The following is a 13325-nucleotide window of genomic DNA, read 5'->3' as shown; positions in this document are numbered from 1 at the left end:
TCAGCATTATGAAAAAACTTTAGTCCTGAACATGGCAAATTTGGCAGTTTTCAAACACCCAGAATTTTATAATAAATTATCGGAAGTGAAGTATCTTTTTACACTTGAACTTAAGAAGTCGATATCTTCTATGGGGTATAAAAAATTTTTGTTAAAAATTATTATTTCAATGAAAATTGACTGAATAAAAAAAAACCACATCGAGCATAAATATTTCATTTTCTTCGAAAGTTGGAACAAAAAAAACAACAAAGGGAGCGTCCTTGTTGCAGAATTCGCCTAAAATTCACAAAATGCACAGTTTGGCTTCGTAATGAGTGGGAATTGATCAAATATCAAGTATTAATTGACAAAATGATATTAGAAATTCTATTTGACACGTTAAAACCAAAAACTAAATTATGTCTTAGTATCAAAAGTAGGGAGTTTTTTATATTGGATCAAGAAGAAGTTTATTTTAAAATTGCGAATAAATAGCATAAGAAATTGAGAAAAAGCAAGCTCTTTTTTTCTCTGCTAGTTCGATATAAAAGTGACTTGAATACGGGTGTTCAAGGCTATCTAGGCAGCGATAAATTATCCTGGAGGCAAAATAGATCAGAACTGAAAAATGAATGAAACAATGACCAGATCAAATAGTTGAGCTTCAAGCTATGAATGCCCTAAATTTCTTAGATGCCGCAATTAAAAAACTCTTCACTGAAAGCTAAAGTAAATTTAAACGTAACATCGGTTATTTTGAAGCTGGAGATTGGAGCGTTGAAAATCTTTTTGAATATAGAATTGCCAAAATCCAATAAATATGAGTTGAGGCGAAGATTCAGCGCGAACATTTAGAGGCAAAGTAACCAAACGTTTTGCAAGTTATTATCATTTTAAGGGCTTCAATATGTATTGTATTCAGCTCATCGGGTGAAGCCTCCATGTTGTTTAATTTCAACAAGAAGTAATACTGAACAGTTCAAATGAAGTGAAAATCATCATTTCACAAACTTTCATCATCTTTTTGGGTTTAGACTGAAATTTTGTATCTGTTGCTGCCACAGCTTTTTTACACGCCAAGGTCTCAGCATCACTTGTTGGCTGATATTTTTTTCCAAATAGCCTTTTAGTTTTTTTTTTACTTTGTAAAGGTTTCGATCGAGAAAGCATGGGCACAGTGAGCGAAAGAGTCGCGTGAAAAAACCACACTATTGGCACTGTATTTTGTCAAAATGCTTCACAATCTGAGAGACTTAAATTCAACCGTACGCATCAAAAAATCATTGCTCCAAAATTTTTAACGACACATATCTAGGGTCCTCATACATTGCATTTTTACTCAAAAAGATTTGATATATTAAATTATTAATAGTTTGGAAATTTTCATCATCTTGTTTCGGGTACTGGCGGAACTTCTATGTCAGGTGTTGCCACAGATGTAGTACACGCCGACGTCTCAGCTGTCAAATGTTGAATTACATTACTTCTATCAGGCGTCATCGCTGTTCTTTCGCCCAGAGGAGATTTCGGCCGATTGAGCATCGGCGCAATGAGCGAAAGAATAGCGGGAAACAACCACACTCCGAATATGTAACTGCTCACGAAAATTACAAACATGCTCTTGAAGAAAGATCGGTTGGCGAAGCTTCCCGCTGCACTGAGCATTGCGACTCCGAGGATTGAAGTGACGACTGCATTCGACATTGCGACTCCGACAGTTGAAAGGGTGTGTCTCACTTTTTCGAGGGGGTTTGAGCCTTCAGCCACCATGTAGCCACGTGCCATATGTGCCATGTAGTCGATGCACAGACCTAGAACAAAATTTAATGGCGAAAAATTTTATTTTAAAATGGTGTCGAACATTCCTTGCGCATTAAATTTATTGACTTTTTGATTTTTCTTTGGATTTCAAATGACGACAGCATTTGGATTTCAAAAGTTTGATGGACTGTTGGAGAAAAGTCAAAATTACTTATTCTGATGTGGCTCAATAGGTTCAAAATTTGAGTACAGCTACCGCAATATTAGTTGTTGTGTCAATAAGAATTATGAATACTAGAGGACTTTGATCAATATCCAAAATGGACTGAAGCTGCTAACCGAATCCGAGCATGATTTGCACGTATGTGGAGAGTGCGTAAGTGAGTCCCCACAGTCCCATCAGGCCCATGGCAGTGAGCATTGCAGAGAAGAAGAGGGAAATGACGAGGAGGTAGATGGGCAGGGAGGGGATGAAGATGAGAGAGACCAGCATCGCCATCACTACATCACACGCAAAAAACACTATGGCACACCCGCCGGTACTCACAAGAAAAATATTGCAATCGATGTTATACAGAGAATGTTGCAAAGAACTGACAAAAAATTTGATTTGAATCGGGGCGAATCAAGATATTTTACAATTATTAATCATGATTGGGGCAGCCATTTGGTGCGTAATGACCCCTGAAACGTTTTTAATATTTGTAATCATCAATCGGTTTTTGAACTGTTCCCAAGCATGATGCCAGTAGCGTGCCAAGAGAGGGGGGCACATCCCTCTCCCCCCAATTTTTACACCAAACTTATCCAAAGTGACCCATTTTGCGACTTTTTTTTATGACAGCTAATGCTGGCCAGACGAATAACATAAATATTAAGCTAATTGCAAGTTAAATGATAATGATGACTCTGGTTGAGTCATTCAAATACAGGTCGGACTCTTCCTAAACTGCTGGCCAACCAACCTGCGACAATGGCGATTGAGCTCCAGACTTCTCCCAACATGAGTACATTTCTCTCGAACTCGGTCAGAATGTAATTGAACACGTAGGGGTTGAGAGACTGTCTGTATCTGTCCAGGACACCTCGGAGGGCAGTCAAGATCCTCTCGCTCTCTTCCGCTGCTCCGGAGGTGGAGGATGTCAATGTGATGTAGAAACGCGCTTTGATTATCTAGAAACATAAGTTGCTCTTTAAAAAAAATTATTAACTCATTATCAGTCTGAATTTTTTATAATCAACTAATGAGATTGAAACCTTGGAAAAACTTGGAAGAAGTGCTCAACTTGCTGAAAAACGATAAAAAAGAGAAAAAAATCATACCATTTGGAGGAGTTGGATTGTTCACCAGAAAAAAGTTTGAAAAAAAAATTTTACAGAAAAATGTTTGCAGGAGGCATTTTCAGACTTTTAATATTTTAACAATTAAACACTTTTCGTATGAATTCACAATTATATTAAATAAAGTTATCAAAGAAATGAGACATGTACTAATTCCCTTCCTTGTTATTAAAACTTGTTATCGTCTCTTAAAATGAGCGAGCAAAAAATTCAAACTACTTAGATGAATACGATTTCTTGCAGCAATCTAGTCTTTTGATGCAACTTATGCTTGCTCTGTGTTTTTAATTGAGTCTTTCCAATACTTTTTAAAATAATTACTTCTTGTAAACTCAATGTGACTTTCACTCTCTTCTCTTTTGCGTAAAAAACTGTGTTTATAAGTAGTTTTCACAGCATTTCAAAAAAACTCACTTTTGTTTTATCAACTGATACATGAACGAGGATTGAATATTGCAAAAATAGGTTAACAGTGGTTTTAAGCCAAAAGATGCTTTTTGGTCAAGTTTCAAAATTCCCACAATATTGGCAAATTGATGTTTCATAACATGTTATGTGATTTTCAAACACAAATATTTTACCTATAATTATCCAGAAATGGTTGATTATTTTTGTTTCTCAATTTATTCGCCTTGGATTTATGTATCTGTAGAAGAATAAACTACTGATTTGATAAGAAAAGCAAGTTAAGTTTTTTTTGTTCAGTTTAAGTTTATTGCTTCTTAACCAAAAACTAAGTTTGTCTAAGACATGATGTTTTAAAAATAAACTTATGAAGAAAAAGTTGTTTTCATAGTGGTATCATCCAAATAGAGACACATGTCATTTTTTTTGAGGACTATTGCATTTTTCCGATTTAATCATTATTAAGATTAACAAAAGTGGATCTTGATGGTTATCTCTGTGGGACGCGAAAACACTTTGCTCCAAGTATTGATTTCTTTCTGGAGTTGTATACATACTTCTTTCCGTTCTGGTTGAAACTGCAACTCGGATTTATCAAGCCAAATACCGTAGTGGACGAATCAAAACGTTCTACACATATCTAAGAATGAGCACTGGGTTGAAAAGTTTTGATCATTCCTGTGAAACCTAAATTCTTTATTCTATAATTCTACATTTTGATCTAAGTCAAAAAAGTCCAAACCGATTTTGACGAAACACTTTTTTTTGTCAAAAAGGATGTTCGATTTATTGAATATGAGCTTCTCAAAAAGTTTGACGAAAGATGGTAACTAGAAAATTGGTCTAATTTCGAAGGGATCTTTCTTGTCACTGAATTTGTGTTGTGTCATTACTTTTGCAAGTTTCTGGATTTTCTTCTATGGTTTTTTTCAGTGTTGTACGAGTCTGGATTGTCTTTTGGTTTCAAGCTAGCGAATCAAACTTTTGTTCTCTTAGTCTTAATTACACTCGCAATCATTCAGAATATCGACTTTTTTTGAAAGATTTCCGATTTCCGGAAATTCTTTGCAGCAAAATTTTGACAATATAAGAAAAAAAATTTTCTTGATTTTGTTTTAAAACGTCTTAGTATAAAGTATTTTCTCTCGGAGTCTAACAGTTTTTGTTTTTACAGAAGATTTTTTTCATAATGATTACTTAATTAAACGGTTAAATTTTCTTGAAAATTGTTTTTTTTCTTAGCTATTAATTTTTGATAAGATTATTAAGGTTATTATAAGATAAAGTTATTTTTTAATATTTTTGCGCAATTCAGATATTGCAATCAAATCGATCAAGCTTAACAAACCCTTTTTTTGATGCGGCGTTTTTGTTCCGACCCTTTAAAAAGGAACGGAAAATTAGGTTTGCGGGTGTTTTAGTTTTTTTTAATCAATGCAAAAACAGGTACCGCAAATAATATTCGGATTGGGTTGAGTTATATAGCTTACTGAATTTTTTGACGTTATTTAATTGATTCTTAAACGTTTTCGAAAGCTTCAAGTCTTAGTCAAAGTTCGAACAAGTAAAGTGGTAGAGTAACGTTTGTTGTCTGATCATTTAAAATTACGAAACTATGAGGGTAAATATATATACCCGGGCTGACCTCCATACACCGAAAATGCTTATCATACAATTCCATACATCAAGTGTGTGGGAAAATGCTTGTCATACAATTTTCATACAATTTCTAAATCTATACAGTCAATTCAGAAAACTTTTCTTAAGCTATTTAAGCAAAAAAATTTCAAAAATTACTTAAACAATATTATGAGAAAAAAAAATTTTGAAAAAATTGTTGTGAAAATTTTCAAAAAACCTTCTTTCAAATAGCGTCGATTTTGCCCATCTCAGTTACTTTCTACACTTTTGTAAAAATTCCTTGTGACACCGCGTACAAACTACAGTGTTAAATTGAAAAGAAAATCATGAAAATGGTCGAAACAATTTGTGCTACTCGCACAGCAACCATCTACTTTTGTAATATATTTACGTCTTACCCGTTTTACAAATTTTACGTCTTACCCGTCTACAAATTTTCAAATTTTTTGGAAACAATTTTTGTGCCAAAAATCACAATAAGTTTTAGAATTAATAGCTCGAACACTCTCAGAAAACTTTTCTTACAGTCAATTTGAGGAAAATGATGACTTGTTTAACTATAGACGAAGGGATTGATACATAATTTGTTTTTATTTTTTTTCTCGTCGCCGGTCATTTTTTTGCAAATTTTGATGTAAAACTATTGGTTAAGCATACAAGTTTCATTTCTTGTTTTCTTTCCATGTAATAATTTTGAATTTACTACAATCTTTGTTTTGACCGGAGATTAATCGAAAGACTAACACTTATTTTTCTGAAGCTTGTCTAACATTAGTGAGTTAACTGCTTGGATATGTTAGCACTCGAAAGTATGATGTTACTTTCTCTGACATATATATATATATATATATATATATCCGCGCAATCACAGAGCAAATAAAATTTTATATTAAATTCATATAATAACATATATTGAATATATAAGAATTTTTAACATAACATTTTTTCGAAAAATTGCATTGATGGAACCTGCTTTGACCTATTAAAATCAATCATTATTTGCAGTTGTAGCCACGATAGTGAAAAAGTATTCCGTAAAATATGAAAAACTAAGGTAATTCCAGGTGCAAATTTAAGCCTAGTTTTTTAAAACATCGTGTTGATTTTTTGTTGCAACTACCTGTTTGTGTTCATTGAAAATGACGTCATTCTTGAGCCATTTGACTGGCTTGAATTCTTCAACATTAGGAAGCAGAGTATTAAGCAGAGTGTCCACGTGGGAGTTGAAGCTCTCCTCGTCGTTCTGTGGCAGAGACTGTCCAGTCATCTCCAGGTACTGCAGCAACAGAGTCAACCAGTTCATCTGAAACGTCAAAATTGAAACACCAACAAGAAAAAGTGGTTAATGTGGTTTGAATTTTTCACTGGTCCCTTGTTTTTGCGTGAGGTTGTGCTTCAATGCTTTTTATCTGGTAGCCTTATAATAAAGCTAACAGTTTTAAGTTCTTATAATAAAAAAAAATACAAGAAATCAGATACGATATTTTAATCAATGGTAGACTTAATGATTGACGATTGAATTGTTTGGCCGGTTATGAAGTTCAAAATTCTAACCGCGTTTAGAAAACGACAAAGCCGATGTTTGTACCACAGATAATTAAGTGCTGTTTAAAAAAGAGAAAAATATCATTTTTTGTCCTTGTGGAGTGGGAAGGGGGGAGATGTGAATGAGAATAAACTTCGAGCTCGGGTATTGGTTTACTTATTGGTTAAGACTTATGAATTGGTTGAGCCTAATGAAGCTACAAAATTTTAGGAAATCTATTCAAAATATTGCGCTAATCACTCAAATAAACAAAAACTTCTACCAAGTGAACACAAATTGTGCCATTTTGTCCAAGTAAAATTAGCGCCCCTGCAAAATTTTGAACAACAAAATGTAATTTCTTGCGTCCATCAAACAGCTAACGAAGTACATTAATGACTTGTATCGATTAGAAATTCGAATCCGCGTCTATTTTCTTCAATTTTGATCTCATACCGAGTTCTCTTCGAAAAGAAGTGTCTCGTTGATGTCTCGGAAGAAATCTTGCAAAATATGGCGCGTTTCGATATCCGAGTAGTCAATCTGTTTGTCAAACACAATTTGCAAGATCACAGGAAACGGGAAGTCGTGTCGTCTGGCATCATAGAACTCTCCGATTGCCGAGCCGTCCTTGTAATAGATCGAATACAACTCTTCTCTCGGGATGTTATAAACCGACACAGTTGCAAGCCCTAGCCCGGCTCCAAGGCCGAACAAAAGAAAACACGTGACATATTTGTTCAGGACAATTTTCGGTAGAACTCGCATTAGGTACGACTCTACAACGCTCAAGTCGTGATTTGTGACAGCGATTGATTCAGAGTTAGTCTGATCGTTTTCCTGGGTTTGAATGGAAAGATCTAAAAAGATGAAACAATAAACAATTTAAAAAAATCCTGACTTCTGAGCTTTTTTGTCAATATTACTTGAAGGAAATTGACATTTTCAGTTGCCAAACATTCTCAGACCACCTCCAAAATATGTTCAGAAAACTGTAAGAGACGCAAGACGCAACACTTCAAATATTGACAAAATGTTGGTTTCCAAGTTCCAAGAAGCCATGGGGAGGATTTGAGGCCGAGGAAAGGGGCAGGATTATTTTTTCATGACAAACAGAATCCCTTCATTGTCTTTCTTCATCCATACGGGTCTAGAACAAACATCTGATACATCAAACATCCAAACTTATATATTAATAATGTAAAAATCTGACGTTGGAACTTCAAAAGCAGGACATCGTTCAATTATCCGATTCCAACTGAGCCGACTCTCGGTTTAAGTTCGCCGCGGCGATAAACGACTCTAATCTTCATATAGAGTCCTACCTTCTGTTGGCAAGCTCGTAACACGTTAAGGTGACCCCAACGATCCGCCTTCCTTCTACCACTACAGCATCTTAAAAGTGAACGGTCGAAATCGGATGTTTGCCCTATTTTCTTCAAGATTTTGGATGTTTGCCCTTAGTAAAACTGTTTTTCGGATACTGGCAACACTTTTAGTTTTTCGGATCACGGGCTGAGGCGCTCGATTCATGATTCAACCCAAACAGTCGAACGATGTCCGTTTTTGACTTTTGAAATCGAACGATGTCCATTTTCTACTTGGCTTGACTTTTCCGGACCTTGCTCGACTTTGTTCGAACCAATCAGAATTCCTTATTCCAAAATTTGAAAAGAAAGCGTGAAAATCGCGAAGAAAGTAAACATTTCCTGAGACCTAAAGTTAATAATGGCCGAAAAAAGACGGCAGAAAATTGCACAACTTTGAAACTTTCAAATTGTCACTGATTTGCGGCGATATCGAACAAAATTTGTATTTCGAAGGTTTCGTTATGAAAAAAGCTAAATAATTTTTGCTTTCAATTGAATCGGCAATGATCAAAATGCAAAAAAAAAAAATTTCAAATTTTCACTGATCTGCTGCAAATTGGAACAAAATTTAGATTTCAAAGGTTTCGTTATAAAAACAAGACAGCTCGTATGTCAGGGCAAAGCCCTGAAAGTGCCGACTGTTCCCTAATTCATATCGAGTAGTTTTTAGGAAAAAAAACATTGAAAATCTGAAAGTTTTCGACAGAATCAAAGTGTAAAATTTTGAGTTTTACGAAATTAATACGACCAATTAGCCAGCCTCAATTCAATTTGGAACGATTTTGTTATGCGGGGAAAATTCTCCACTTATAAATGATTCGTGTTACGCTCTCAGAAATATGAATAATTTTTTTGAAGCGCACATAAGTTAGTCCAGAACATGGCCAATTTGGTAATTTTTTAACCACCCGAACATTACAAAAAACTATCGGAGGTGAAGTATCTTTTTACACTTGAACTTAGAAAGTCAATATCTTCAATAGGGTTTAAAATAATTGTTGAAAACTATTATTTCGATCGGCGAAAATTTGAAGACTGAATAAAAAAACCACACCGAGCATATGTATACGGTTTTCTTCGAAAGTGGTAACAAAAAGCTAAATACTTTCTGCTTTTAATTGAATCGGCAAGGATAAAAAATCAAAACTTTAAAATTTTTCAAATTGTCACTGATCGGCTGCGAATTGGAACAAAAATTAGATCTCAAAGGTTTCGTTATAAAAACAAGACTGCTTGCATGTCAGGGCAAAGCACTGAATGTTCCGACTGTCCCCTAATTCATATCGAATATTTTTAAGGAAAAGAAAAAATTGAAAATCTGTAAGTTATCGACAAAATCAAAGTGTAAAATTTTGAGTTGTTCGAAATTAATACGACCAATTAGCTAGCCTCAATTCAATTTGGAACAATTTTGTTGTGCGGGAAAATTTGCCACGCATAAATAATTCGTGTTACGCTCTCAGCAATATGAATTATTTTTTAAAGCGCGCATAATTTAGTCCAGAACATGGCCAATTTGGTAATTTTCTAACCACCCGAACATTACAAAAAACTATCGGAGTTGAAGTATCTTTTTACACTTGAACTTAGAAAGTCAATATCTTCAATAGGGTTTAAAACAATTGTCGAAAACTATGATTTCGATCGGCGAAAATTGACTGAATAAAAAAACCACACCGAGCATATGCATACCGTTTTCTTCAGAAGTGGGAACAAAAAGCTAAATACTTTCTGCTTTCAATTGAATCGGCAAGGATAAAAATGCAAAACTTTAAATTTTTCAAACTGTCACTGATCTGCTGCGAATTGGAACAAAAATTATATTTCAAAGGTTTTGTTATAAAAACAAGACTGCTCGTATGTCAAGACAAAGCCCTGAATGTTCCGACTGTCCCCTAATTCATATCGAATAGTTCTTAGGAAAAAAAATTTCGAAAATCTGTGAGTCAAAATGGACAAAATCAAAGTGTAAAATTTCGAGTTGTACAAAATTAGTACGACCAATTAGCTAGCCTCAATTCAATTTGAAACGATTTTGTTGTGCGGGATAATTCGCCACGCATAAATAATTCGTGTTACGCTCTCAGCAATATGAATAATTTTCTCAAAGAGCGCATAATTTAGTCCAGAACATGGCCAATTTGTTCATTTTCAAACCTCCAGAATTAACAAAAAATAAACGGAGGTAAAATATTTTTACATTTGAGCTCAAGAAGTCGATATCTTCAAAAAGAAATTTAAAAAAATGTCGAAAACTGTTATTTCAATCGGCGAAAATTGACTAAATAAAAAACCACACAGAGCATAAATATTCCGTTTTCTTCGAAAGTGGGAACAAAAAGGGAAACATTTTCTGCTTTCAATTGAATCGTCAGTGATAAAAATGCAAAACTTTAAAAAATTCAAATTGTCACTGATTTGTTGCGAATTGGAACAAAATTTATATTTCAAAGGTTTCGTTATAAAAAAAGCAAAATAGTTTCTGCTTTTATTTTAATCGGCAATTGATTCATCTCAATTAGTGACTTTCGATTGCTTTTGTTTTCTGTCCTTCTCCCATAACTTTTTCGCCCTTTCGGTCCTTGGCCCATGAGAATACCCCCTTGTTCGACTTTACCGGGAATCAATTTACCGGGAATCAATTTACCGGGAATCAAAGCAATTTGACCTGGGCGGCAGCAGGTGCTCGATTTATATTCAACTTTGTCGACCAAAAACTGGTATGTTTCGACCCTATACGACCCATGATTCGACCTTGTTCCACCATTGATTCAATGCTGTTCGACCATGATTCGACCCAGTTCGACTCATAATTCGACCCTGTTCGACTCATAATTCGACCCTGTTCGACTCATGATTCGACCCAGTTCAATAAAATTGGACCTCTTTCGACAGTGTCGATTAAATCATGTGTCGGACACCTCAGCCTGGGATGTTTGTCATATCGGATGCTTACACTGTAACCCGTCCATACAATGCTTGAAGAAGATAACGAATATAGTTTTTAAACAATGGTGTTTTCACAACTTACCAGGAGAGGTTATTTGTCTATCTCCTCCGAGCTCAGTATTCCGACTCTTCATGACGCCGATATGAGTAGTAGTAGAAGAAGAAGAAGATGTAGGATGTTTGTGGTCGGACACAGATGCAGTGGACGTTCTTTCTTTATCGACCCATCGGCCGTATAGACAGAGACAGGATAGAAAGAAGGTTCCCTCTCCCACCCACGCAAACAAAATGTTCACAGCTGAAACAAAAAAGAACACACATGATGCTTTACAGCAACGAGGACCCGTGGATAATGTGGGTCATTGGTTGATTTCGGGTTTTTCAGGGTGTATATATTGAATGATAAAAAGTATTTTTTATGTTAGGGTTCGATTTTTTAGAAGGATTTAATGAGAAAAACAGTTTATCGTACTCTAAATTAAATTCTTTTTCTATGCTTTGTTAAATTCTTCTAATGTTTTAAAGGTATAACTGATCTTTTAAAGATTCTTGAAAAATTATGGTTATCTGACAAGATCTTGCAAAATTCCTGTAAAACGATTTGAAGTTATAAGTAATCTTTTAAAGATTCTTGCGAGATTGTGTTTTTATCAAGTTGACCGACGGAGCACTGACTGTTTAGAAATTCAAACAAACAAGAAGAACCAGTTGAGTTCAGCCCATACTCATATATCCGCAGAGGTAGTTCACAGCTGGGAAGGGGGACACAAATCCGCCCACTATGAAAGCGAGGAGAGAAGTGAGATGGGAGAGAGATACCCCCATGAAGGCCCGCTCCATCGTCCTCCCAATCCTTTCTTCGGAGGAAGAGCAAATGAAATCGGAGGGCGAAGGGGTATTAGACCGAGGAGACCAGTTGGCCCATTCAGTGCTCATCACCAAGTTGGCATCAATCCCAATTCCTGAAAAACGGTAAATGAAGTCATATTGATATGAGAATAATTACAAAACTTGAGCTTTCTAAAATAGGGCAATATCTTGGGTTTTTTGGGAAAACGAAAAAAATGTGCTTATTTTTTTGTCCTTTTCTTAGGTCGGACAGATAGATTTTACGAGCTCTCCGAAATGCGATAAATATATTTTTAGTCTTTATCGTGTTTGGGAGAATTCGTAAATTCAATTTATTTCATTTTGCAAATCAGCGGACAACAACCCATTAAAATGACTATAATAAAGTTACGCGAGAAATGCCATGGAATCGTTGAAACATCCAAGTTTTATGGTGTCTCTGCTCATCTCAAGGATAACTTTCCGGGTATATAAAAGTTTCGCCTAAAAAATGTTTTTTTTTAGTACGAGCCCCCTCTGAAAATAAGTTCTTCTTTGCTCCGCCAAGAATGGTTGTCATAAAATAGTACCAAAGGGGGAAAATTTTGAAAGCTAGGGGATTAAAGTCCCCCGCCTTTCACCTAAAAGCGCGCTGGATTGAAGCCTTAAGGAATGCTTTTTGAGACAATTAAAAATTTTCCGAAACTTTCAGTTTTTCTCTAAAGATAGGTAAAAAACTATTAAAAAATGGCCGATAATTCCGATAAATGGCCTATAAGTTACGAGGACGAAGCAACTAACCAATGACCACAAATGGAATGGCCAATGAGATTGAGACCAGGGGAATATTAGCCGCAATCATGACGCCGAAGGCTGCCGAAACTGTCAGCAAAGTCGAAAACAGTCCCGACAAAGTGAGGAAAATCCTGTTTGCTTTCCAAGACAAATTGAAAGTCACGAGAGAGCAGTAAAAAAGAAGCAACACTCCTCCGATTGCTAATAATTGCATGTCATCTTTTATTGGATCCATATCTTCTTTTCGACTTTGTGCATAGCTGAAAAAATAGTAATTGGCATTTTTGAACGTTTTCCTCAACTTGTCCAACTCTTTGAAGGCACGTAAATTCCATTTTTCCGAACGGTCTGAAACTTTTAGAAACCAGTTCAAAAATATGTGTGTCGCATTTGTAATAACTTTTATTCGACTGGTTGATCCGTCGGCTTTGAGAACGGAGATGTTTTGTACGATGGCGTTGTGGGTCATGATGAGAACTTCTGTCGTTGGAGTGACGAAGGGAAGAGTAAAATTGTTACGAATTGACTCTTGCATCATGGAGCAGCTGCTAGGAATATCACATTCACCTAAAGAAAAAGGCAACGAAGAAGGACAAAACAGAGGCTTTTAAATATGACCATGCTCCAGTCTTATTAGAAATTTTGCCAAGATTATGAAGACCCCTGAGGTTTCATCAAAAAGTGCAACAATATTTCAGAACTTTTCGTTACCTATCTATGCATTTAAC

General features: G+C 35.4%; 1 protein-coding gene across 1 annotated transcript; it reads right to left on the bottom strand.

Annotated features, from left to right (window-relative positions):
• Positions 1–1368: 1368 nt before the first annotated feature.
• On the bottom strand, positions 1369–12832 carry LOC134839771 (patched domain-containing protein 3-like). The gene is made up of 8 exons (XM_063855392.1): positions 12604–12832; positions 11700–11936; positions 11057–11272; positions 7112–7515; positions 6251–6433; positions 2709–2916; positions 2083–2244; positions 1369–1793 (listed from the first exon to the last, which is right to left on the bottom strand). Exons 1-8 carry the CDS (start codon positions 12830–12832, stop codon positions 1369–1371), a joined length of 2064 nt encoding a protein of 687 aa, XP_063711462.1.
• Positions 12833–13325: the final 493 nt, after the last annotated feature.

The sequence above is a fragment of the Symsagittifera roscoffensis genome, chromosome 2, assembly GCF_963678635.1.
Source record: "Symsagittifera roscoffensis chromosome 2, txSymRosc1.1, whole genome shotgun sequence".
NCBI classification, from domain to species: domain Eukaryota; kingdom Metazoa; phylum Xenacoelomorpha; order Acoela; family Convolutidae; genus Symsagittifera; species Symsagittifera roscoffensis.
Note: the sequence above shows the minus strand (reverse complement) of the source record. Positions and strands in the feature narration are given on the sequence as shown.

Bases quoted from the DNA above. Each gene is read 5' to 3' on its own strand.
- LOC134839771 (XM_063855392.1), bottom strand. From the start codon at position 12,832: ATGGATCCAATAAAAGATGACATGCAATTATTAGCAATCGGAGGAGTG. The intron at 11,937-12,603 runs GTTAGTTGCTTC...ACCGTTTTTCAG, and splicing joins CATTCCATTTGTGGTCATTG to GAATTGGGATTGATGCCAAC. The intron at 1,794-2,082 runs GTTAGCAGCTTC...ATTTTGTTCTAG, and splicing joins GCAAATCATGCTCGGATTCG to GTCTGTGCATCGACTACATG.